A 27,158-nucleotide genomic window follows, 5' to 3' on the forward strand; every position below is an offset into this window, starting at 1 on the left:
TTGTTATTCCCTCGTTTATTAGAGGATGAGTTGCTGTGTGGGAGTCACTTGGCTTTTCTGTCAGAGACAAACTGTCCACAGCTTTCTGACCAATCAGAGCTCAGAGCAGCTTTCTGACCAATCAGAGCTCAGAGCAGCACACTGTGAGCCAAGTGTGTTAAAAAAAACAAAAAACAAAGAATTAAGGCTGCTCAATAATGGCTAAAATCTATTTTTTAACCCTATAAAGCCTGAACCGTGAAATAATTTCCAGAAAACTATATTTTTTTAAAACTTAAAAAAATTTTAAAACCTGCTGACAAAAATAAATAAATATTTTTTTATATATGAATTCTAATTTGTATCATATATGATACATCAGGTCTTTTTGTGCAATTTGTTGCTCACAGTTTGTTTTTCTTGAACTAACAAAAACATGAAACCGAACATTTTTATCCTATTAAGACTTTCCTTTTAACATTTAATTCAAATATGCAAGAAAAAAATGATTTATCTGCTGATATGAAGTTTTCACCCAGCAATGAACCTGTATCATTTTTGCTACATCTGGTATTTTTGTGCAATTTGTTGCTCAGTTTGTTTTTTTTAATCTCCAACACATGTATACATCAGGTTTTTCAGGAAAAAAATATATCAGACTGATGATGTAGAGGTCTCAACAACTTGTGTATCAAATATGATACACTTGGCTTTATAGGGTTAAATCTTTTTTTATTGACATTTATTGAGTAACAGAGGTCTTTTTAATCATGGATTTGTACTACTACTTTATTTGAAGTTAAATATAAAGAATACATTTAACCCTTTATCAAGCAAAGAACTATATTTGGTAACTTCAGGTAATATTTCGAGAAAAAAGTTGCAAATTTACTAGATTAAAGTGGCAAATCTACAAGAAAAAAAGTTGAAGATTTAAGAGATTTAAAGTGGGAAAAAAGCAACTTTTTTCTCCCAGATTCACCACTTTAAATCTCATAAATCTGCAAAAAATTTTATTAAAGATTTTATTTTTATATCAGGTCCGCCTGCAGACTTGTGATCAATAAAAAGAGACTCCTGATCAATAAAAAGAGACGCAGTAACACACCTGAGTGGTGGCGGTGGTCTGGATCTTCTTGGTGTCCTTGTCTTTGCCGTCATCAGACCTCTCGGTGTCGGAGGTGGTGCTGGCGGTGTCTCCTCCGGTCTTCAGCCCCGCGGCCTCTCCCTCGGCCCCGGAGGAGGCCTCTCCCTCGGGGAACTCGGCCCTGGAGGCCTGGGCGGCCGCCTGGCTCTCCGCCTCGGCGATGGAGCTGATGTCGGCCAGGGGGCTCTCCATCTTGAAGGGCCCGTCCTCCGGGAGCTCCCCGGCGGCGAGGCTCTGGCTCTGCGTCAGGTCGGAGCCGCAGCTGGTCATGTGGGCCAGCAGGCTGAGGTCGTCGCTGGCGCTGGAGGAGGAGAGGGCCGGGACCGGGACCGGGACCGGGACCGGGACCGGGCCGGGCGGAGCCGGCTGGTCCGGACTCGGCAGGACTAGAGGATCTGTGGCTGCCAGAGCTGGAAGCAGCTTCTCATCAACCTGGAGGAGAGAAAAATAGATAAAAAGAAGTGGAAAATCATGTTTTAATTACAATAATCTTAATATCACATTTAGTCATTTAGTCATTTAGCAGACGCTTTGATCCAAAGAGACTCACAGGAAGAATAAAAACAAACAATGAAGGTATAGACCATGTTTGAAATATATATCTTTTTGATTGGATAAAACAAATCATTTCTATTTAGCTGTATTTCTTAAATGATAAATATTTGTTTGATGAAATATATATATTTTTTGATTGGATAAAACAAATAATTTCTATTTAGCTGTATTTCTTAAATGATAAATATTTGTTTGATGAAATATATATATTTTTGTTTAGATAAAAAATAAGATTTAAATTAATTGACTTCCTTTTAACAAGAAAATATGATTTTGAAAATATTATACTAAAAATATTGTTTCCATGGACATAGAAAATACAGTTTGAGACAAGTTATATTTTTTTCATTGGCTCAATTTATACAATATAGATGTGAACTCTTACCCTAAATTTTTTTAATTGGATGAATTAAAAACTTTTTTCAGTGCAGGGGTGTCAAACTCAAATACACAGTGGGCCAAAATTTAAAACTTGGACAAAGTCGCGGGCCAACATTGATATTTATTGAAAAAATTGACCTAAACAAGTTCAAACAAAATGGAACAAGCAAAGCTTGATATAACTTAATATTGCAAACATGCAAAATCCAATATCAAATAAAACAAACAAACACATCAATGGCATTCATTTCTTAAATAAAATGTAAATAAAAATCATATGTCCCTTTATTTTATATGCGGCCTTCTTTAAATTTAAATTTAACAGTAATCTTTTTCCACAGGCTAAAAATAAATGTAAGAATAAAATAACAATAATAAACCAAATGACTAATAATAATATCCTTCAATGAATGTGCAGCCATTCAAGCCTTGGACTAGCAAGAAAAAGAGCATAAAGACAACTTTAATTGTTGCTCAGTTTGCTCCACACTGATCTACTGTGTTCAAGCCACAACACCAGCAGAGCATTCTGGGATTTGTAGTATTATATTTTAACATTAACATTAACATATTTACTGTATGAAAGTGAGAATTAATGTAATAGATATGAATGTAATAACTTATTCGGAATGATTTCTGATGACGTATATAATAATGTCTACAATGTTTAATTGTTAAGTGATTTTTGTTTTGTCTTGTGGACCCCAGGAAGACTAGCTCCTCCCACTTTTGGTGACAGCTAATGGGGATCTTTTTAACAATAAACAATAACAATAAACACCCCTGATATAAATAGATAATAATAAATGAACTGTGACCTTGCTGAAGAGGAAGCCGTTGTTGCTGGGGACGCTGTCCTTCTCGTCGGCCAGCGTGATGAGGGGCCCCATGTTCCCGTCCTCCTCCAGACCGACCCCCGCCAGCGCCAGGCCGGGGCCCGGGGCGCCGTCTTTCACCGCCAGGTTCCCGTTGAGCTTCTGCACCACGGCGCAGTAAGCGCTGTCCAGCAGGGAGTCCACCTCCACCAGGGGCCCGTTCTCTATCCCTCCCCCACCTCCTCCCCCCACGCCTCCCCCCAGGCCTTCAGGAGACAGGTCCAGGTCGTCCAGCTTCACCTCCGTGGCCTCCACCTTCTCCGCCTTGATGTCCACCAGCAGGTCGTGGACCTCCACGCGGACCCCGGGGCCGGCGCTCTGCTCGCCGGGCGTCAGAGCGTCCCCGTTGGCTCTCTTCACCGTGCCGTCGGCGAGGAGGTTGCGTGAGTCTCCGGCGGCGCCCTCGCTGTACTCCGCCTCGCTCTCGGGCGTCTGCGTCTGGGAGTTGTCGTCGATCTCCAGGTTCCCGTTGACCACGGGGGCGGGCGCCGCCGAGAGCCCCGAGATGGTGGACACGGAGCCTTTCTTCCCTTTCTTCATGTTCTCCTCCTCCTGACGCTGGTACTCCTCGTACATCTTGGCCAGGTACTCCTTATGAGCCTCGTACGTCACCTAGGACACCAATCAATCATCAATCAATCAATCAAACTTTATTTATATAGCGCTTTTCATACATTTACAGTACAGGCCAAAAGTTTGGACACACCTTCTCATTCAATGCGTTTTTCTTTATTTTCATGACTATTTACATTGTAGATTCTCACTGTAGGCATCAAAACTATGAATGAACACATATGGAATTATGTACTTAGCAAAAAAGTGTGAAATAACTGAAAACATGTCTTGTATTTTAGATTCCTCAAAATAGCCACAAAATGACCCAAAAAAGAATCAAATTGACCAAAAAATTACATAACATTAAGCAACTCAAATTGACCACAAAAAGACACAAATTGACCAGAAAGACACAAAATGGCCCAAAAAAGAAATAAAATGACAAAAAAAGACACAAAATGACTTAAAAAAAGACACAAAATGACCCAAAAAGGAAACAAAATGACCAAAAAAGACATTGTAGATTCTCACTGAAGGCATCAAAACTATGAATGAACACATATGGAATTATGTACTTAACAAAAAAGTGTGAAATAACTGAAAACATGTCTTGTATTTTAGATTCCTCAAAGTAACCACCCTTTGCTTACTAGAATATAAGACATGTTTTCAGTTATTTCACACTTTGTTTGTTAAGTACATAATTCCACATGTGTTCATTAATAGTTTTGATGAATCTACAATGTCAATAGTCATGAAAATAAAGGAAACGCATTGCATGAGAAGGTGTGTCCAAACTTTTGGCCTGTACTGTAAATGCAACTCAAAGGGCTCATTTAGTCATGTGACAATAGTTTAAAACCTTCACGTCAGGAACTTCTCCACCAGCTCGTCCTGATGGAGCTCATAGATCAGGAAAAACTGGAATATTAGACTAAAATCATCCTGAATGCATTAGTACATTTATTTAAATGCTCTACTTCAGTATAATGTTGAGGTACTTGTACTTTACTTGAGTATTTCCATCTTATGTAACTTTATACTTCTACATCACTACATTTAGAGGCAGATATTGTACTTTTTACTCCACTACATTTAGCTGACAGCTTCAGTTACTTTTAAGAGAAGGATTTATTTATAACGCAGTGGGGAAAATTAGTAAAAGCATGCATTATATACATAAAATACTAACATTTGTGCAATTTGGCATTTATTATCATTATTGCACATAGGGTCTTTTGTTTTTATCCAGAGAGAATCAAGTATTTCACAGATATCGCACATTAGAGAAAAGTAGAATGTAACATGTTAAAATAGGTTGTTAAATTAATAATAAATGGAAAAATATATATTATATTTATATATGAGGTATGCAAAGTATGCAAAAGTATAAAGTGTGCTATTTATTATGATGATAAGTAGTTTCAGGTGAAGATTAAACATGAAAAACAGTTAAAATTAGATTTAAAAAAAATTAGATTTGATGCTGATACTTAGTAAGTGTTGAATGCAGGACTTTTACTTTCACAATGTGGTAGAAGTACTTTTATTAAAGTAAGGGATCTGAATACTTCTTCCAGCGCTGCCATCAGGAAACTGCACATTCAACCACTGAACAAAGCCATGATCAGTTATTGATAACTCTATCTGTGATCAATCATCACCAGCATGGAGCTCCCTGTGGGCCTCTATAGGTCACTGAAACACAAAGTCACAATTGTCAATGGTTTTAAAAACCAATAAGGCTTTTTAAAGCCTAACTCAAAATATCAATACCTGCAAATCAATATCCTCAGTGCTGTGTCTGCATTTTTGGTGCTATTGATTTGTGAAAGTAAAGAAAATTCTTGTCCAAGATCTCACACAACAAACCAGTATCAGCATCAATCAGTCGTTTTAGCATTAATCAGATTAAAAATCATATTAAAGTCATAATAGATGAAATCCTTATATACCAAGTTTGAATAAAGAATATACAATATTATTCTATTTACTTTATTAATGTGTTTTAATAAGCACTTACTAGATGAATATCAATATATCTATATATTTTTTTTTTTAAAGTAGAAGATGCATATACTACATATATATTATAATATACATATTAATAGTTTCTTTGTAATGTAGGAAAATCCATCAAAATCTACATTAACAAAAAGGAGATGACAATAAATTAATCACTCTTTAAAAAACAGTATGAACTGTTGCAAAAAAAAAGCAGAAAAAAGTATGCATGCAAAAGTAAAACAATGTCTTAAATAAATCCCCCAACACCTTATTCTATAGTATATTATTCATTAAATAATCTGCAATCATTAGGAGGATTGATTACCTTGTTATTGTTATTATTACTTTGTTTTGCAGGATTTATTAATATCTCGAAATAGTAATAGTTAATATATTTATTGCAACCGTGGGAGAATCTGTGTTTTTCAGTCAAGAAATAAATAATTGGACATTTTTAATGCATGGCGTCCCTGGACGGGAAATGGTCTTGGTCTTCTTTAATAGGGAGCTTTTTATGCTCATTTTCAAGTACACACTTGAATTCTGGGTTTCCTACTCGAACATGTTTACATGATTTAATGTAAAAAAAAAAAACCTCATTATTTTCTCCTCCTGTCTGCCTGAATATTTGACCCTCCTCTACATGTCTTGTTTAAAATGAAGCCCAAAATAAACTGTTTGGAACAACTCGATCCTGTTCAAAACATTAAATTCTGCTCCTCAGCATCACTGTGAAGCCATGATTGATTCTGCTGAGGCAAACTTATATATTTAATATTATATATTGAAGTGAAATAAAATGTAAAAAGAGCAAAAAACGCCCTGAAGCAGCTCGGAGGGGTTCAGAGGGTGAAACACCCTTTCACAATAAAGCTCAGTCTGCTCCGACTGCTCAGCCTTTCTAGGTCTCTGTCATTCTAGCCACAGAATGATATATATATAAATATATATATAATATATAGTAAAGGATTCTAAACCAAAACCTCCACAATCAGACATGTTTCAGCAGAAATTTCTGTGGAGAAACTGACGACATCAGCAACATAGATTACAGGTTTCCCTGCCGTTAGCATGTAGCTTCATGTGACAGGAGCCTTATAATTAAATCCATCACTGATGAACAAAGTATTCAGAACAGCCTGAAGTCTGAGGTTTCTGCTCACAGAGATATTTTTACATGTTTACCTCATTATTAGCCACTTTTTATAGAAACATACAACATTATAACATGACAGGAAATAAGGAAACACAGTTATAATGACATAAATCACAACGAAAAGGGGGAAACACTGCAAGTTATTTAAATATTTGAATAAAATGGAATTTATATAAACAACAAAAAACTAAGTCTTCATGTTGTACATCATCTCTGCTCTGTGTAAACAGATTCTCAGTGAATATTTGTCACGTGATCCTTCGTCTTCGTCGCTGAGGAGCAGAATTTAATGTTTCTAACAGGATCTGGTTAGTGCAAATACTTTATTTTTGGCTACATTTTAAATGAGACATGAAGAATAAAGAGATTTTGACAGAAATATCACAATTTTAAGCTTCATTTTTGTTACTTTTTCTATTTAACCCATTGAGGCCTGAAAAACCGCTGGGCGATTTTAAAATAAGCCTCTAATTTTCTGGAAATTCTGGGAAAATTCTGGAAAAAAAAAGTGTCAACTCTTCTACTAAATAATAGATTGTTCAGCCTCTGTAGCAGATAGAAATGAAATTCAAAAAGTATTTGAGAGCTTATACAAATACTACAAAACGACGTATCCGCTTTCCAGGCTTCAATGGGTTAAAGGCTGTTGGAAAGTTCAAATTCCGACGATATTCCCTGTTTTTACAGTTTCTCTCTACGATAAATAAAGTGTATTTTTGGTGTTCTTTTAAATAAAACATAGACTATAACTCCCAGCTGGTCGGTGGGGTTCTGATGGGTTCAGAGGGTGTAGGTGCAGGTATTCCTCTCACCTTTGAATGTGCGATGGACAGAGTATCCACCCAGACCCTCCACCCTCCCCACTCGTATTTGATGGCGTGGTACAGCAGGATCCTGAAGATGTTGTACACCATCTCGGTGATTTTCTGCTCCTCGGGGTTCTTGGGGTTGATGTATCCGAGGGAGAACATCCAGTCCTGCCACACGGAGCACTGCAGCAGGCAGCTGCACACAAACACAAACACCGAGTGAGCTTCTGATCTAAATATAATAATCATAAAACTCCCGACTCTCGCCTCTTTTAGCAAACATCTTAAAGCTCGGCTATTGGCAGAACAACACTGTTGTCACAACTGTGCCTAAACTTGTATATTTATTTTAATGTGAGCTAATTGTTGGGGTTCCATCTGCAATTTCTACTGAGTCCATACATAAACATCACTGCTTTATTATGATCACTATACTCCCTCTTCCCCATTAATATCTTCACTATTTATTATATATTTATTTACTTTTTAGGTATTAGGGCTACGTGCAAGGCAAGATGCACTTTATATTCTTAAAAATGGGTACTCCCAATATCATAAAATTACCATTGCTGGTATTTAATAAATGTAATGTGTATTGATTATTGTGCATTTAAAATAGCACTTTATATTTACTGTAAAATCGGGCAATCTGCAATATAATTACGCACCTAACACTTTAACACTTCAGCACTCTGCACTTTAATCAACCCTTTGATATAATAAACATAGCGTTTAACACTAGTGAAATATGTTTGGTCCCCTGACCCTTGACCTCTGACCCCTGGCCTGCATGTTCCATGATCCACTTCACTTTTCATTATTCTTGCTTCTCTTTTTCTTTTCTGTTCTATTGTGCTCAAGGACACGTTTTCTCTCCTCCTGCTCATTCTGGCCATGAAGGCCAACTGCCAACTTGTTATCGATGTTTTACTGATTTTATTGTTATTATTATTATGGTATTGACATCAACCTGCCAAAGGGACTAAAGATGGAAATTAGCTGTTGGCTATAATCTTGCGAATTTACATGCATATGTTCATTAATATGTATTGTCCCTGTTTTAAATAAATAAACTCAAACTCAAACTCAAATCACCACACAGAGAAGATGACACGTTGTTGAATAAACGCAAGCATTGGTGCTCCTACCGGCGATTCTCACGACTGTTACTGAAGAGTTTTATCATGTCGGAGAGAAAGAGTCTTCTGACTTCCATCAGCTCGGCGCTGGGAGACGAGTTCTTCAGCAGCGTGGCCACCACCTTCAGAATCACTGAGTGGGAGGAGAAGACAATAAAAACCGTGAAACAGGGAGATAAACACATAAAAACAGTGTTCTGAATGAGAGAGAGAGTGAGAGGGACAGCAGGGTGAGAGAGAGGCAGATCAATAAGCAGAGTCGGCTTCTCCATCCAGTCTTTGTTGTTTGTTTACTCGCATTAAAACAACAACAACGTATTATTGGCAGAAAAGAAGAAGAACACACAGAGACTCTACAGAGCTTCATACTCACTGGGGTTCTGGATCTTCACGGTGGAGTCTGGCTCAGGGTGGGGTTTATGGACCACCTGGGTACAGACCTGCTCCGTCAGGATCTGCACACACACACACACACACACACACACACACACACACACACACACACACACACAAGGATCAACAGCCGTTAATTACATTTTTAATTTTTTTTTATTTAACCTTTATTTAACCAGAGAATATCCCATTGAGATTAAGAAGCTCTTTTTCTTTAAGGGAGCCCTGGCCAAGAGGCAGCAAACACTAAATACAGTTACATATTTATATTTATATATATTATATATATACATATTTACAGAACATACAGACCTTAACACTTTATCAGGCAAAGAACTATATTTGCTAACTTCAGGTAATATTTTGAGAAAAAAGTTGCAAATTTATTAGATTAAAGTGGCAAATCTACAAGAAAAAAAGTTGCAGATTTAAGAGATGCAAAGTGGCAAATCTGCGTGAAAAAAAGTTGCAGATTTACGAGAAAAAAGTGGGGGAAAAAAATACTTTTTTCTCCCAGATTCACCACTTTAAATCTCATAAATTTGCACATTTTTTGCCACTTTAATCTCGTAAACTTTTTTCTCAAAATATTATTTTCGTATGTTTTTTTTTTTTTTACACATTCTGGCAGTATGTAATATCCTCCAATATTCTCTAGGGTTGAAATTTGGAATTTGCAAGTATTTCAATGAGTGTCCTATTAAGGGTTAAAGTGGTGAATCTGGGAGAAAAAAGCTGCTTTTCCCCCACTTTTTTCTCGTAAATCTGCAACTTTTTTAGCGCAGATTTGCCACTTTAATCTAGTAAATTTGCAACCTTTTTCTCGAAATATTACCTGAAGTTAGCAAATATAGTTATTTGCCTGATAAAGGGTTAAACACATCATGAGAAACTAGTGCATGTTGTAGAATTGGCCTCAATAACTCTTAGTTTGGATTTAAAAGAGCTCAAAGAAACAAATTTCCAGTCTTTCTGCAGCATATTCCAGCATAAGTTGCAGAGTAAACTAATGACTTTTACCCAACTCTTTACGAGCAGAAAGGGACAGAAAGCAACAACTGATCTAGTGAAGGAAGAGAAGAAGATCCAGCATTTCTCACAGTAATTAAGGTGCAGATGTACGAAGGCAGCAGTCCCAATATTGCCTTATAAATAATTTCTTTGCAGATTAAAGGGCATCACTGGTCACTGATCACTCACCTCATACAGAGTGTTGTAGGTGGTGACGGAGACGGTGTTGGTGTGCATCATCAGCCGCTCCCCGAGCAGCGTGAACAGGCTGTGAGTGTGCATGATCTCCACCTTCCTCCTGCAGGGACACACACCAAGGTTATTATAGTTAACGAAAACTAACGAAATAACGAAAACTAGAATTGAAAAAACATTTTCGTTCACTGAAATAAAAATAAAAACTAGAGTTTTTAAAAAAACGATAACTAACTGAAACTGTATTTTGTGGTTACAAAACTAACTAAAACTAACTAAAATTATAGTGAAAAATGTCCTTAGTTTTCGTTTTTGTCAACTTTTTTCATTCATAATTCAGTGTTTCTATTAGAACATGCAACACATGGTGAATATGTTTACTGAGACTGGGATGTTTACACTAGAACCACAATACAAAACAGTTAATAACCTTATTGGGGCTGAGATGATAAACCAAAGGAAATAAAGGAAACATTTATTATGACCTCTTTGAATCTGGTACCAACACATAGCCCATTACAAAAAAACTAAAACTAACACTAAAACTAATAAAAACTAAACTAAAACTAAGCATTTTCAAAAACTAAAAACTAAACTAAAACTAGAAAACTCACTCTAAAAACTAACTAAAACTAACTGAATTTGAAAACAAAAATTCACAACGAAATTAAAACTAAAACTAATGAAAAATCCAAAACTATTATAACCTTGGAACACACACACACACACACACACACACACACACACACACACAGAAAGATGGTTCAGAAATTGTTGAGTATTATGGACAACAACACGCATCATGTCAATAAGAAGATTTTTCAGCAGTTTACAAACAAAAGTGCTCGTCATCCAATCGCAGAAAATACAGAAATCTCCACATTTTTTAAAAATAATCACAGTATGGATTTTTCTATGTTGTTCCAAAGGTCTTGGTGTGTTGATGTAATATTTTGGAGGGTTTTTAAAAAATAAATACATTCTTGAATAAAAATAAAAAGCCTAATTCAGCACCAAATGTGTTAAACAAATCACAAAAATAGCTGCAACAACTTATGGGAAATAGTTGGTAGGAAATGGACTTGAAAAGGCCAAACATTAAAGAAAGTCCAGGATGTTGGACATCGAGTTGTCTGAAATACTTCCCAGCAGTGGAGTGGATGCTAAGCTGTTAGCTTAGCTTCTGAGCGTCACGAAACTACTCTAGCACATCCACATCCAGCACAAAACAACGGTCCTCCTGCATATCAGAACCAACTTCTCTTGGCACCATTTGGTTTCTTGATTAAGCCAGTAAATACAAAGAAAGCAGAAATTGTTGAGTATTATGGACAACAACACGCATCCTTTGCACTGTCTAGTGTGTCAACAAAAGAGTGTTTTTCGTTGGAGGCTACGGCAGCTACACTGTTAAAAATGTCTGTAGATTTTACGGTGAAAAACTGTTAAACCATGACAGAAAAAGACCGTAAAATGATAAATGGGTTAATTCAGTTTCAGTAACAATGAAACACCCTAAATGTATACATCAGCCAAAACATTATTTTTTCCTTTTTTGGGGGGGAAAAATACATTACTTCACTGTAAAATACACTGGCACAGTGAATATAAAATATATGCTGACATATTTACAAGCCATCACTGTAATTTTTAGCATTTACTTTTTGCAAAAATATACTTTTCACACTGTTAAATGTACTAAACACCATATCTCTAACAGAAATATACTGTAATATTTAATGGTGAAATCTTTAATCTATGCAGCATTTATAAAATATTTTCTTGTCAATCATATCTGCCATATGACAAACAGCGTTCTTTTGATGGAAAAACGTTTTATTTTTTACGGTAAAATATGGAATAAAATGGCAATCTTAAATGTGAAATCAACAGGGCTAATATCATTTTACCGCAATATTAGAAAATGTTGCACCGAATTTATTACGGTAAAGTTCTGGCATCCACAGCTGCCGGTATTTTACCGTAAAAACAACAGTTTTTTTTACAGTGTAAGCTGCAAAAAGGACAGATTCAAGAATACGTTCTTACCTGCTGCAATTACACTTTATAATGACTCCCCTTTTAGTAAGGACAGAAGAATATTTATTGAATATTTATTTAAATTTTAGCTTTAAATTTTAGCTTAGCTGCTTCTATTGTATTTACCAAACTGTATTTTTGCACATGTTGTTTGCACATGTATATTTGCACACCTGTTTATGTATTTACACACCTGTATATTTGCACACTTGCTGTAACCAGTGGAGGTTCTAGACCAATTTTACTGTGGGGGCCAAGGAGGGGCCAGTGTTTAATCAGAGGGGCACATTAGCACATGAAAAAATGGCAAAGATGATATTTAAGCATTCAAAATCTTTGAATGTCTTGAAAAAGACACAAAATGACCAAAAAAGACACAAAATGACCAAAAAAGACACAAAATGAGAAGACAGAATAACCAAAAAAAAACCCCACAGAAGACATAAAAATGACACAAAATGACCATAAAAAGACACAAAATAAATAGAAAAAAAGACACAAAATGACCAAAAAAGACTCATAAATGACACCAATGACAAAAAAGACAAAATGACCAAAAAAGACACAAAATGAGAAGACAGAATAACCAAAAAAAAACCCCACAGAAGACATAAAAATGACACAAAATGACCATAAAAAGACACAAAATAACTAAAAAAAAAAGACACAAAATGACCAAAAAAGACTCATAAATGACACCAATGACAAAAAAGACAAAATGACCAAAAAAGACATAAAATGAGAAGACAGAATAACCACAAAAAATACCCACAGCAGACAAAAAATGACAAAAAAAGACACAAAATGACCAAAAAAGACACAAAATAACTAAAACAGACACAAAAAGACACATAAATGACACCAATGTTCTGTATAGGTGGAATATGTATGTATACATGTGTTGTGTTGTGTTGTGTTGTGTTGTGTTGTGTTGTGTTGTGTTGTGTTGTGTTGTGTTGTGTGTTCTCTGCTGGGATGAATAAAGTATTTCTTATCTTATGTTATCTTACACACACACACACACAGCTGGCCATTCATAAGACCTCTATGACAGGTCTTAGCTGACATATGACAGGTCTTAGCTGACAGTGATTGTCTGATATTGGCAGCATGTGTCCCTGTCAGTCCTGCCGGGACCAAAGAGGACGAGGCTTGAATTCCAACGAGAGAAATGAACGGGAGACATTAACAGAAACGCTGCAGGAGTCACCGTGGCGACGCTTCGTATGGCTGCAAATTATTAACTTTGATGATTAACCTTGCCAGTGGGCGAAAACTGTGTCTCTAAGAGGCTTTTAACTTGAGAGGCTCAGAAAATCAGGGGTTGACTAACTTTGAGGATTTTTTTTCCCAAATTAAATTAAGCGAATAATGCTCAGAGCTTTCTGTATATTCCTGACTGTAATCAGGTCATTAGGAACAGGGAACCAAACAAAGCTTTGCACAATATTTCATCCCTAAAAAAATCATTTAGCTCCCATTAACGGGTTTTAAATTAGCCAAATTGGTTAAAAAATGTTTCTCTCTTTCAACAGAATAATTATATTTCACCTTTGTCTTTTTCAGCAATTTAAAGGGGCTTATCATGCATTTTTTTTAGGTTCATACTTGCATTTTGGGTTTACATATTTTAAGCTAAAAAAAAAACTTTTTTTTCTCTAAAACTATTTTTCTCATACTGTCAGTCTGAATATAATTAAATTCACCCTGTCTGAATGCTCCATTTAAGCGCCTCTTTAAGACCCCCGACCAAAAAAAGCCCCAGTCGGCTCTGATTGGTTGTTTACAGGTTTTACACAAGTCCTGAAGACTCTTTAAAGACAGTTTCTGAATACGGGCTGTGTGCATTTCTCTGTGAATTGAGTTTTTTGATACTTTCACAATATTTATATTTCACCTAGACATGCTTATAAACCAAAAAAAAACCATTAAAATCTCACTTTTTACAATTTGGGGCTCTTAAAACAGATATAAATGCCTGTGGCTCAGTTGGTAGAGTGTTTCTCCAGTAACCGGAAGTTTGTGAATGAATTCCTGCTGGTGGCAGGTGGCACCAGTGTGCCCTGGTAGCCTCTAACACCAGTATGAATGTGTGTGTGAATGGGTGACTGTGCATAGTTTGTAGTGTAAAGTACTTTGGATAAAAGCGCTATATAAGTGCACACCATTTACCCAAACACACACCCTTACATTAAATTTCAAAATAACTTTCAGATGGTTTGTAAAAATGCAAAAAATAGAGCAGTATTAATATGTAAAACATGTTATTTGTGCTCCTAGTGATGCCCTGTTGATGCACCTGTGAAGCAGTGTCACTCTGTTGTTAGTAAGATGTGAGAAAAAGCTGCTGAACGCCTTCATGCATATACTGAATGTATATATAGAACAATGACATCAACAGCGATGCTGCAGAAAGCATCTGAAACAGCTGTTGATTAGAAAATATAGTGCAGAAACCCAGTTTGATCTAAATTGGCTTGATTTTAATGTATAAGATCAACAACATCTTAAAACATTATGATTAACCCTTTATCAGGTAAAGAACTGTATTTGGTAACTTCAGGTAATATTTAGAAAAAAAAGTTGTAACATTCACTAGATTAAAGTGGCAAATCTACAAGAAAAAAAAGTCTCAGATTTAAGAGATTTAAAGTGGCAAATCTGCGTGAAAAAAATTGCAGATTTACGAGAAAAAAGTGGGAAAAAAGCAACTTTTTTCTCCCAGATTCACCACTTTAAATCTCATAAATCTGCACATTTTTTCTCGTAGATTTGCCACTTTAATCTCGTAAACTTTTTTCTCAAAATATTATTTTCCTATGTTTTTTTGTTCTACACATTCTGGCTGTATGTAATATCCTCCAATATTCTCTAGGGTTGAAATTTGGAATTTGCAAGTATTTCAATGAGTGTCCTATTAAGGGTTAGAGTTGAAAATCTTATTTAAAAAAAACAAACATTTTTTAAGCTTATAAATGACAAGATGATCAATGTACTTAACAAAAAAGTGTGAAATAACTGAAAACATGTCTTGTATTTTAGATTCCTCAAAGTAACCACCCTTTGCTTACTAGAATACAAGACATGTTTTCAGTCATTTCACACTTTTTTGTTCAGTACATAATTCCACATGTGTTCATTAATAGTTTTGATGAATCTACAATGTCAATAGTCATGAAAATAAAGGAAAAACATTGAATGAGAAGGTGTGTCCAAACTTTTGGCCTGTACTGTATGACTAAATGGTTTTCTGTGTTAGTATTGACATATAAAGTAGCAGCAGCCGGCAGGTCGTGTGGCTGCAGCAGATGTTCAGTAGGTGTGTGTGTGTGTGTGTGTGTGTGTGTGTGTGTGTGTGTGTGTGTGGGCTCAGGTGCAGCCTGTTTCCCCGTCATGTGGCGAGAGGCGTGTATGTCACATGGGAGGAATAAATCCCCCAGCATTCATTGCTGCTCATCAAGGTTCCAGCTCCTGCCAGTGACGCTGTCACTATGATTATTCCACCCGGACGGGATGATGAGGACATTATCTCCACACACACACACACACACACACACACACAAGCCGCCCTGCTCAGGCTCTCTGCTGTCGTTTCCCAGGTTTTCCTGCAGTGTTTCCTCAGTGTGACGCCTTTCTGTCTCACTACCCTGACGCACTATTTCTGTTTTTAAGATGTGGCAAAAAACAAGATTTAAGCAGTGGTGGAAAGTAACTAAGTACATTTACTCAAGTACTGTACTTAAGTACAGTTTTGAGGAACTTGTACTTTACTTGAGTATTTCCATTTTATGTTACTTTTTACTTCTACTAGGCAACTATTGTACTTTTTACTCCACTACATTTAGCTGCCAGCTTTAGTTACTTTAGTTACTTTTCAGATCGAGATTTAACATAAAACATAATAGATTTAAAATTTGTACTAATTAAAAACCACACAAAAGTATATTAAGTAGTTAAAATGAGCCCTATGTTGACAACAGTAAATTCAAAGCTAACATAAATGCATCAAAAACAATAATACAATAATATATTTGGACAATCTGAGTGAATCCATTATGAATTGTGAATACTTTTACTTTTGATACTTTAAGTACATTTTGATGCTGATACTTTTGTACTTTTACTTCAGTAAGTTTTGAATGCAGGACTTTTACTTGTAGTGGAGTCATTTCACAGTGTGGTATTAGTACTTTTACTGAAGTAAGGGATCTGAATACTTCTTCCACCACTGGATTGAAGTGGCTCCCTTTTTTCAGTGATTCAGCGTTCAGCGAGCAGAAAGCAGAAACAGAGAGGTACTGACTTGTGTCCGAGGTGCTTGAGGAAGTAGCCCAGGACTTTGAGTGCTTGGACTCGGATGCTCTCGCTCTTGGAGGCCAGGAGCTTGCAGATAACCCTGAAACATGCAAACATTATGACACGTCAGCAGAAGAATAATAGAATAGAATAGAATAGAATAGGTCTTTATTTGTCATTGTAACATGTACAACGAAATTCAAAGTGCTCTCCAGTAAGTGCAACATTTAAGAGTCTCTAAAAATATAAATATAAAAAGAAAAAAATATGTACAATTCAAAATACCCAGTTTAGACAAACACATAAACACACCCGGACATACATGCATAGTCGCACAGGAACAAAAACAAACAAACAGCGTGAACACAGTCAAGACAACAACAGTACAGAACATATCTCAAATGTGTTGAGCCATCAATGTGAATGCAGTGCCAATATTATCGGGGTTTTTTCAGTATTGAGGGTTATTGCAGTTGGATAAAAGCTGTGTTTGAGTCTGTTAGTCCTTGTGTTGAGTGATCTGTCCCTTCTGCCTTTGGGCAACAGTTCAAACAGTGAGTGACCGGGATGGTGTGTGTTCTTAATAATGTTCTGGGCTTTTTTGAGGCAGCGGGATGTAGATGTAGGTTGAAACATGCAGGAGTTCTTTCTTCTGTGTGTGGAGTAAACACATAAACACATAAACACCTGCTGCCTGATGCTCAGTAAACAAACTCAAAGTGAGCAACACGTGCTGACTGAAGCGTTTCCTTCAGAGCAGAATACTCAGAGGAACATGAGAGAGAAAAAGAGCAGCTCAGCCTGCTGACGAGCTCTCCAGCAGCAGAACATTTACCATAGCAACTAAAAAACACATGCATGAGGAGCTGCAGGGACTCAGCAGCACAGCTGGACTGTTGGCCTGAAGGCCACCACTTCATATATATATATATATATTTATATATATATATATATATATATATATACGGTATATGTATACGGTATATATATGGAACTTGAGGAGTTTAACAAAGGCTTTTACATGCAGGAAAGCTTTTATGTTACGGCTGCTGAGGATTTAGTTTCTCTTCAGAGAAATTATACAATAAAAACAAAGGTTGCAAATGTTATTTTGTGTTATGAAAAAGGATATCGTTGCATTTGGTAAGTCTAAATCTTCACTACAGAAATTGTGAATCAATTTGTGAATTTCTTTGTCATTAAATATATAATAAATATATATATTTCAATTATGGCTGCAACACTTTCCCCCATTATCAATCATTTTCTTGATTAATCAATGATTAACAAAACGTTAAATCATTAAAACTCGGGTCCCCATGATGTATGAAAGCCAGTATGTGTGTGTGTAACAGTCACCTTATCCCGTTCCTCTGGTCGAACGCGGGGATCATGGACGCCGGGTGCTCTGACATCAGAGCCACCAACAGCTGGAGCACGTCGTGGATATTCTCATCCTGCAGAGAAAGAAGAAGAGAAGAAGAACAGAAGAAGAGAGAGATGAACAGGTGAAAACAAGGAGAGAACAGAAAAGCCTGAAGGGAAGAACGACCAGAGGGTGAAGAGGGCAAAGACAGCGTTTGTCTGCTGGACGAGGACGGGGGAGCGAGGAGCAGGTGGTGTTTCAGAACCAGAATAGATATAATTGTTAGAGAAGAACATTCTGTTCGCTCCATTGTTGCAGCGTTTTTCATGCTGTCACAGCCGAAGCTGACTCACACTCCCGCTTGTTTAAGTGGACCTTATCTCCAGCACACAAATTATAATGCACATTTTGCCACTAGCTCCACTCAGCCGTTCTCTCTCCCGCTCTCCCTCCCTCCTCTCTGAGTGTCTCCTCAGTGTTTTACCTCATGCATGGTCAGAAGGTAGTTGAGGATGCTCTGCAGCTCGTCCTCCTTCACGCCTCGGTCCTGGTGGGAAAAAAAACATGCATCTTTTATTCTTTTATCAAAACATTCGTGATCTCCCATTGTTCTTGCATCTTATTAGCATTAGCATTAGCACACACAGACACACACATACACACACACACACACACACATACACACACAGACACACACACACACACACACACACACACACACAGACAGACACACACATACACACACACACACATACACACACACACACACACACACACACACACACACATTCTTGTACTTCTATCTTTGTGAGGACCCTCATTGTAACAGTGAATTCCCTTGCAAGGTTCTAATAGTTTTGGATTTTTCATCAGTTTTAGTTTTAATTTCATTGGCATTTTTTGTTTTTAAATGCTTTAGTTTTAGTTTAGTTTTTATTAGTTGTAGTTTTTTGTAATGGGGTATTTGTTGGGTGGGAGATTAAAAGAGGTCACAGTAAATTTAGCCTTTATTTCCTTTGTCTGATCCATTTTCATTATGTGTGAAAAAAGTTGATAAAGACGAAAACGAAGGACATTTTCACAATAATTTATTTAGTTTTAGTAACCTTTAACCCTTGAAACAAAGTCTGAAATCTCAAAAATGTCCTCACTCTGTTGGTTAAAAACGTGTTCTGGTCCTCACTATGTAGGAAGTACAAGAACACACACACACACACACACGCACACACACACACACACACACACACAGACACGAATGCAGGAACAAATCAATACGAGCCCACAGGAAACACAAAAGATACAGTTCTTCAATCAGCCTGCTGATCTATAATGTGATTCTCCACACACACACACACACACACACACACACACACAGACAGACTTTAGTTAATGCCCACAATCTGTACCAGGGGTAAAAACAACAGAGGACACAAAAGAAAGACATTCTTGCAACTCAAACTATGTGATGAAGATAACAGCAAAGCGTTTCTTCTACCTTGAGGATGAGCTGTTTGAGGAAGAGGAGCATGAAGGCTCTGAGCGAGATGATCTCCTTCTGGGACGGTCGTGGTCCGTCTGAACAAAACACAAACAAAAGAAACATTTCCTGTTAAAAATTCATTTTTATGCACAATAATAATCAGCAAAATAAGTCTGCAGCTGAGCCTGAGAACACAAGCATCATCAGTCATTAACTCCAGCAATCTGGATGTTTTATAGTTGTACTAATCTAACATATTACAGCGAAAACATGACAATTAAAAAAAATATATGATTGATCGTCCAAATGATCCAAACCAAACAAGCACTGTCACCCACTGGATCTGCTTTAACCCTCTGAACCCCAACAAGCTGTTTCAGGTTGGTTTTTTCTTCTTTTTTTTACATTTTACTCATTGTGGCCTTGTATTTCACTGCAATATTAAATATATATACACAATATACAATATAAAAGTCCTGCAGCTCTATGGAATCGTCATGGCTCGAAGTGGGAACAACTCAGAAATGTCTTTTGTGCAGAATAACACAATAACTACATCATTCATTAAAAAAAGAAGGAAAAATGCAAGTAGAATTTCTCTGATACATTTTTTTTTAAATTGGAACAAAATGGAAAATGGAAACACTTTTCTAAGTACCCACAAAGTAGGTCTCCACATGCTATACATATTGAACTATTTACATGTTTCCAGCCTCTCCTGTCCTCTCCCCTCAGCTCTGTGTAAACAGATTTTCAGTGAATATTTGTCACGTGACCGTTCGTCTCAGCAGAATCAATCATGGCTTCACAGTGTCGCTGAGTAGCAGAATTTAATGTTTTTAACAGGATCTAGTTATCCCAAATGGTTTATTTTTGATGACATTTTAAATGTGACATGTAGAAAGTGATTTAGACAGAAAAATCACAATTTTAAGCTTGGTTTTGGTCACTTCTTCTAATGGAAACCTTCTTAATGATGACCTGGCAAAAAGTTCTGACGATAAAGCCTGTTTTTACAGTTTCTTTCTGCCGTAAACGGTGTATTTTTGGCGAGCATTTAAAGTAAACATGTGAAAGCCCTGCTGTTCCATCAGCTACTAAGAAAAAAATCAAGCTGAATCCTCTGACGCAGAGCATTTCATTCTGTGGTCTGATGTCTTTCTGATGTGCTCTGAGATCTTTTTCGCCAATCTTAAAACGTTTAGCTGCATTTTGCCGTGAGTCATAAATGCCAGACAAACATGTGCTTTTAGAGCCACCAAGTTCAGGAAATGTTGGATTTTTCAACAGTTGTTTTGGAAATTTGGCTGCAGCAAAAGCTTCCTTTTACCTCTAAAACAACCAAGTAGCCCCTTTTAAAAAGAAGAAAAGTTACAACTCATTGTTGAAGCTGCATTTCATTCATTTCAGAGGTGTTTAATGAGCGAGACAGGTCCTCCAGAAGCTTAAGGCTCAAAAACGCCAAATAACTAACTAATGGAAAAAGATGCCAAATAGAAAAAAAGATGCATCGATTCAGATCAAAGCAAGCATGACATAAGATGATAAAAAATAAGGGCGTTTTTCCTTTAAAGGTTGTGAGACAGTGACAAATACTCCTCGTCAACAAACCAAGGTTATTATAGTTAACGAAAACTAACGAAATAACGAAAACTAGAATTGAAAAAAGATTTTCGTTAACTGAAATAAAAATAAAAACTAGAGTTTTTAAAAAAAACGATAACTAACTGAAACTGTATTGTGTGGTTACAAAACTAACTAAAACTAACTAAAATTATAGTGAAAATGTCCTTAGTTTTTGTTTTTGTCAACTTTTTTCATTCATAATTCAGTGTTTCTATTTGAACATGCAACACATGGTGAATATGTTTACTGAGACTGGGATGTTTACACTAGAACCAAAATACAAAACAGTTAATAACCTTATTGGGGCTGAGATGGATAAAATGTCAAAATTTATTATGACCTCTTTGAATCTGGCACCAACACATAGCCCATTACAAAAAAACTAAAACTAAGCATTTAAAAAAAATAAAAACTAAACTAAAACTAGAAAACTCACTCTAAAAACGAACTAAAACTAACTGAATTTGAAAACAAAAATTCACAACGAAATTAAAACTAAAACTGATGAAAAATCCAAAACTATTAGAACCTTGCAACAAACAAACAAACAGTCAGAAAGCTTCTTGTTTTCATCAGCGCTAACATTCACACCTGAAGGTTTTTGAGGTTTATAAGGCAACAATAAACATTCAGGATGTACATTCACACTTTGCTTTGTCAGGATGTTTGGAGCTGACCTTATTTTAAGCGAGCTACAAAGAGAGAGCACCGCTACAGCAAACAGAGTTTATTATAAGCTCAATACAGAAGAATACTCAGAACATTTAAAGCGATATGTGACCCGTAGCTGCTGAGCCAGGAACATCAAAGACTGGAGGACCATGGCGCTCTGGTTTCCCCTCGGCTGGTTTCAGTCTGTTCACCTGCAGAACATGACACTGAAGCTCTCCCCTGTGATTCATCATCATTATGTGTCAAGCTGGTACATGTTGGTGGAAAAGTGACACTGGTCCATCCATCATGGTGACGCAGCAGGAGAACGTGTGTGATGCGACCTTCGTTTTAAGGGTCTTTGAAGAGGATCGGAGCCTTTAAACCGCTTTAATTATCCTCTTTTAGTCTTTGGAATAAATTTTCTACCTCATGTGCTCCTTTTTTATCCTAATGTAACAAAGGTTTTGTCTTCATGGTGGAAAAACTGTTTTGTTCTGCAAGATAGAGACAACCTGAGATGAACCAAAGCACGTTCTGTATGTGTGTGTGTGTGTGTGTGTGTGTGTGTGTGTGGTCAGACTTGCCCATTGTTGATCTGATCTGGTAACAGTTTCTATGACAGTCATGTCTATAAGTAAAGATAAGTAAAGACAATAATGTACATAATCCTGCTTATTTAACAGCTACTAACTAAAAAAATAAATAAATGCACACATAATATTTATTTTTAATTGTTTAAAAGTGATTTGATTGCTTCAGCTTAATAAAAACTGTCCATTAGAGTCTAACATCAGCATTTTCCCCACAGACCTCGATTATAAAAGAGACGTATGTATGTAAAACTGTTGACAGGTCACCTCGAACTGCAAAAAAAGGCAAACTATGACTCTTTAGATTCAGATTTTTTTTTAATCTATGGACGTTTTATGTGTGTAAAACTTTCCTCTGGTAATTGTTTTGGCAGATGTGCCAGGTGAGGATTCTCATTGGAGTGAATAGGCGCCATGTTTGGGTTGTTATTCAGTTCTCATTATACCTTCTACAGTTAAAACTTCATCTATAAGAACAAACCTTTTCATTTTAAATAGATGCATAAAATGACAGCAGTACTTTAAACACTGCCGTAGCCCATACCATGATATATTTAGTGTGTTCTCTCATGTCTGCCTTCTTTTTTGTGTCGTTTTAACTTCTCTTGCTTCATCTACACTGTTTACTTTTTCTTTTCTGTCCTGGGGACTGTTCAACCATTAATCATGGAAAGTTTTGTGCTCTACAAATTAGATGTTCCAAATCTTGCATGTTGTTTCTGAAAGAGCAACAGAAATGTCAGGTTTTTTTTTTGCCATAGCTGATAGTAAATGTACTGGACCTCTATCTGTATAAATGTGAGTCTCTGATCACAAGTTTATCTAGCAAAGGTCATTATATTATAAATTATATACATACATACCAAAGAATGCTGTGATTGACCATTCAGAAATGACTGTTTCAATAAAGCACTGTAATAATGCATCAAAAGCACATTCATAAGACTCAGATTATAATACATTTATAATCATGCATGACAACTTATAACAAGGTTTATAAAGTATTATAAATGGTGGACACAATGTATTATAAGCTTAGCATTCATGTTGCTTTATACCTTCATACTCAAGTGTCAACTTTATATTTACCTTATAATAACTTAAGCCAGAAGTAAAGACACAAAGAGAACTTCTTTTGTCTATCAGCTGATTATAAATTCTGAGTTTCTAATAGAATAATGTCAATAAAACCTAATACTAGACTATTGCATGACTGTATGGGCTTTAAGTAAAGTTGGGAGCGCTCCATAAGGTTATTATCAGTTGTATGATAGTATATAAGGAACGTTATGAGGACTTTTAAATCATATTTACTGTCTGCCATACATTACAGTATATAAAAAAACAACTTAATAGATGAAAATAATAGTATCACTGAGATGAACACAATGAAACAGAAATAAATATGTTGTTTCACTCAGTAGAAACGCTATATTTGCGGTTTTGGTTGCATTATAATGTAGCTGCAGAGTTGAAAAGCAGCGTACTGACTGGTGCAAAGGGCCCGAGGCGTTTTATTCGCTACAGTACATGCTCTCACTCTTGTGGCTCTAAAAGCAATTTTTAAACATCAAATGGGGCTATTTGTAAAATACGAGGGAAGCTTATAGAGGAACTGAGCCAACATTCAAAGCAGGTGCAGAATAAAAATACACCGTCCTGTTTATATCTGCAGCTGATTCAACCTCATTACTTCAGACTGAGAGTTAAATACATTTCTCCCCACAAAGCCCATTGTAGCTTCAAAATATCTGCACACATTAGCATGCAAATTCATTCCATCAATGCCTATCACACACATGTGCAGAGCAGCTGAACCAGGCCCATCCTTTATATTTATTTTATTATTTATATTAGCTTGGAGCAGCCGTTAGTACGTGTCTGAGGCTAATTGTGGCTGTTATGAGCCATGAATCCCTGCAGTCAAACAGCAATATCGCCAAACAGAAATAAAAGGAAAGCAGACAGCCACTTGATTAGAAATTCCTAAAGCTCCCTCGGATCTGCCAATCAAATCTCTCTGTTGCCATGGCAACGTAAGATGCATACTCGTAGTCGGCGGAGGGTCCAGAGCAAACAGAGGAGAAGGTTGATTAGAGTAAAAAAAAAAAAGAAAAAAAAAGGGAACGCTCCAATCTCGTGTGTCAACAGTTAACGCTGAATTACAAAAAGTGAAAATATGAAATCTGATTTGTCGTTGTGTTGTGTTTGGAATATGATGCTTTATATAAAAAAGCTTGTTTCTAAATACCCTGCAGGAGGACAGGAGGATGTTCCTGCATTTTATTTTGTAATAATACACGGTCGCCCATAAAGTTGGAATAAAATATTTTTTTACCTCTGTGTGTGATTTATTCTTGACAGATGAAGTATTTTCAATCTCTTACAAACATATCACAATGAAAATTAAACCACAATTAACAGAGGATTGTGTCTGAAAACAAAATTATTCCAACTTTATACGCATGTGATTATAATTAATTAGAAAAAGGGATTTGTGTTACGCAGGCCTCATAGGCAACGCTGTTATTTATCTTAACATAGAACAAGACAAAAAATATTTTCTTTTATTCACTCTGAAACATGCAGAAACATTTGTTTGCTCACAAGCAGAGCCACGTTCAGACTGCAGGCAAAAGATGCCCAAATGTTTTTGCTCATATGTGACTCAGATCAGAAGAAATCACATGGAATCAGAATTTTCATATTAGACCTGGACCTCTTTAATTCGTGGTCCTAAATCAGCTCCATGTCTGATGTTTTCCAAAGCGCCTTAAGTCTAAACAGTCACAGTCACTTCACTCTACAACGACAACCGTCACCATTCTGCCACAGTGATTCACAATAATGTTTACAACCACCAGCTCCTCATCCTCTCACTCCTCCTACAGACAGAAAGCCTCCTTCTCCTCATCCTCCTTCTTCTTCTTATCATCTCAGCAGCCTGCTTGTTTACAATGTACACAAGTTTTGGTTATTGTTCTCCTGATTATGTGGGTCAGTTCAGGACCATCAGCACTTCCCACTGGAGGCTGAGATACAGTACAGGCCAAAAATGAAAAGCGAAAAAAAGTGAAATAACTGAAAACATGTCTTATATTCTAGTAAGCAAAGGGTGGTTACTTTGAGGAATCTAAAATATAAGACATGTTTTCAGGTATTTCACACTTTTTTGTTAAGTACATAATTCCATATGTGTTCATTCATAGTTTTGATGAATCTACAATGTCAATAGTCATGAAAATAAAGAAAAACGCATTGAATGAGAAGGTGTGTCCAAACTTTTGGCCTGTACTGTATGTAAATCATGTTTACAGCACAACAAAAGAATCAGAATTGAGCATTAAAAGCTGCAGTGTGAACCCTCCAGCCCTCTGAATGCATCAGAGTGTCTGTGTGCAGCATCAATCCCCACTTTCTGTTTATTTATTTATCTGTTTTCCTGTCTTCTCACAGTGAGGATGACTTCATGTGTGCAGGTATGGAAGAATTATCCTATCTTTATTCAAGAGCGTAGATTTTCAGTTTGAGAGCATAATTTGTCTTTCTCGTGCTCAGATTTGTTCTCCTCATGCTCACATTTTGCGCTCGCACTCAGATTTCTGCTGCTTTCTTTCAGAATGTGTGCGTGCACTTAAAAATCACATGCTTGTGCTCACATTTCTTCTTCTTGGACACAAACATTTCGCTCGCACTCAAATATGTCCTGTGAGCAACATTTAGCAATGAACTTACTTGAGGTCTTTGGCCATCCATCTGCGACTAAATGTCGCTCAAAAAGGCGAGGGAACGCACCTAAGACCGGGCCACAATCTAGCTGTCTCCCTATTGGCTGGTGAAACACACCAGTTTAAGCGCAGGGCGGGACTTCGTTCAGTCTGAGCAGACACCTCAACCTGAGAGGACGTGCATGTTCTGAGTCCGAGCACAAAAGTTTTGAGAGCGCAGAGTTGAGATCTGAGTGCGTAGACTTTAGATTTGAGCGAGCACAGGACATATTTGAGTGCGAGCGAAATGTTTGTGTCCAAGAAGAAGAAATGTGAGCACAAGCATGTGATTTTTAAGTGCACGCACACATTTTGAAAGAAAGCAGCAGAAATCTGAGTGCGAGCGCAAAATGTGAGCATGAGGAGAACAAATCTGAGCACGAGAAAGACAAATGATGCTCTCAAACTGAAAATCTACGCTCTTGAATAAAGATAGGATAATTCTTCCATGTGCAGGTAGTTCTGCAGCAGTGAACTCACCGAGGCCTTTGGGGGAGATGCCGCTGCACTCCAGCGGGTTGATGGCCCAGTAGTAGTACTTCAGAGTGTGCATCAGCTGCAGCACGGTGCCCACGCGGCGGATGGTGGTGTAGATGGTGGCGGTGCCGATGAACTCTGACGACAGGTACGTGTAGAGGGAGAGCTGCACCTGAACACACACACACACACACACACACACACACACACACACACAGAGAGATGGGTGTGAGACAGCTGCCAGGAAGCAACACATCTTCACTGTGTGTGTTTCTGGTAGTTTTGCCCTTACTTTCTAACTACACAATGTTTGACTTTTTATTATTTTATCTCTTTTTTTTATCCTGCTGTATCTTCCCTGTTTTAATTGACTGTTTTTACTGTTTTCAATTGTGTCTTGCTGTTTTTAATGTGTATGTAAAGCACTTTGGGTACGGTCGAATAGTCAAAAAAATCAGCTCCTAAGTCCTTTCCTAACCACTTTTCCTTAACCTGAATGGAAAACGTCACGAGGTCAAGGAAAGATGAGAAGGAGACTTCATGAGGAGTTAGGAGAAGACGATGGCGGTGTTTAGAGAATCCGACTGCACTTACACTTAGTCTACGTCATCACGCCACGGCCAATGTTGACCGGTCGGCCTTATATGCTGCTACCGCAAG

At 37.0% G+C, this 27,158-nt stretch overlaps 1 protein-coding gene across 3 annotated transcripts in view; it reads right to left on the bottom strand.

Annotated features, from left to right (window-relative positions):
- Nucleotides 1-27,158, bottom strand: part of nbeaa (neurobeachin a) — a 182,056-nt gene that overhangs the window by 69,818 nt on the left and 85,080 nt on the right. For all 3 annotated transcript variants that reach the window (XM_059351421.1, XM_059351419.1, XM_059351420.1), the window contains exons 13-23: nt 26,502-26,670; nt 19,400-19,479; nt 18,389-18,451; nt 17,898-17,995; nt 16,546-16,638; nt 10,197-10,305; nt 8,977-9,058; nt 8,613-8,736; nt 7,468-7,660; nt 2,881-3,549; nt 1,088-1,558 (exon numbers count right to left, since the gene is read on the bottom strand). In XM_059351421.1, coding sequence (XP_059207404.1) covers nt 1,088-1,558; nt 2,881-3,549; nt 7,468-7,660; nt 8,613-8,736; nt 8,977-9,058; nt 10,197-10,305; nt 16,546-16,638; nt 17,898-17,995; nt 18,389-18,451; nt 19,400-19,479; nt 26,502-26,670 — 2,151 coding nt within the window. The remainder of the gene's footprint in view (nt 1-1,087; nt 1,559-2,880; nt 3,550-7,467; nt 7,661-8,612; nt 8,737-8,976; nt 9,059-10,196; nt 10,306-16,545; nt 16,639-17,897; nt 17,996-18,388; nt 18,452-19,399; nt 19,480-26,501; nt 26,671-27,158) is intronic.

The sequence above is a fragment of the Centropristis striata genome, chromosome 15 (genome assembly GCF_030273125.1).
Source record: "Centropristis striata isolate RG_2023a ecotype Rhode Island chromosome 15, C.striata_1.0, whole genome shotgun sequence".
Taxonomy (NCBI): Eukaryota; Metazoa; Chordata; class Actinopteri; order Perciformes; family Serranidae; genus Centropristis; species Centropristis striata.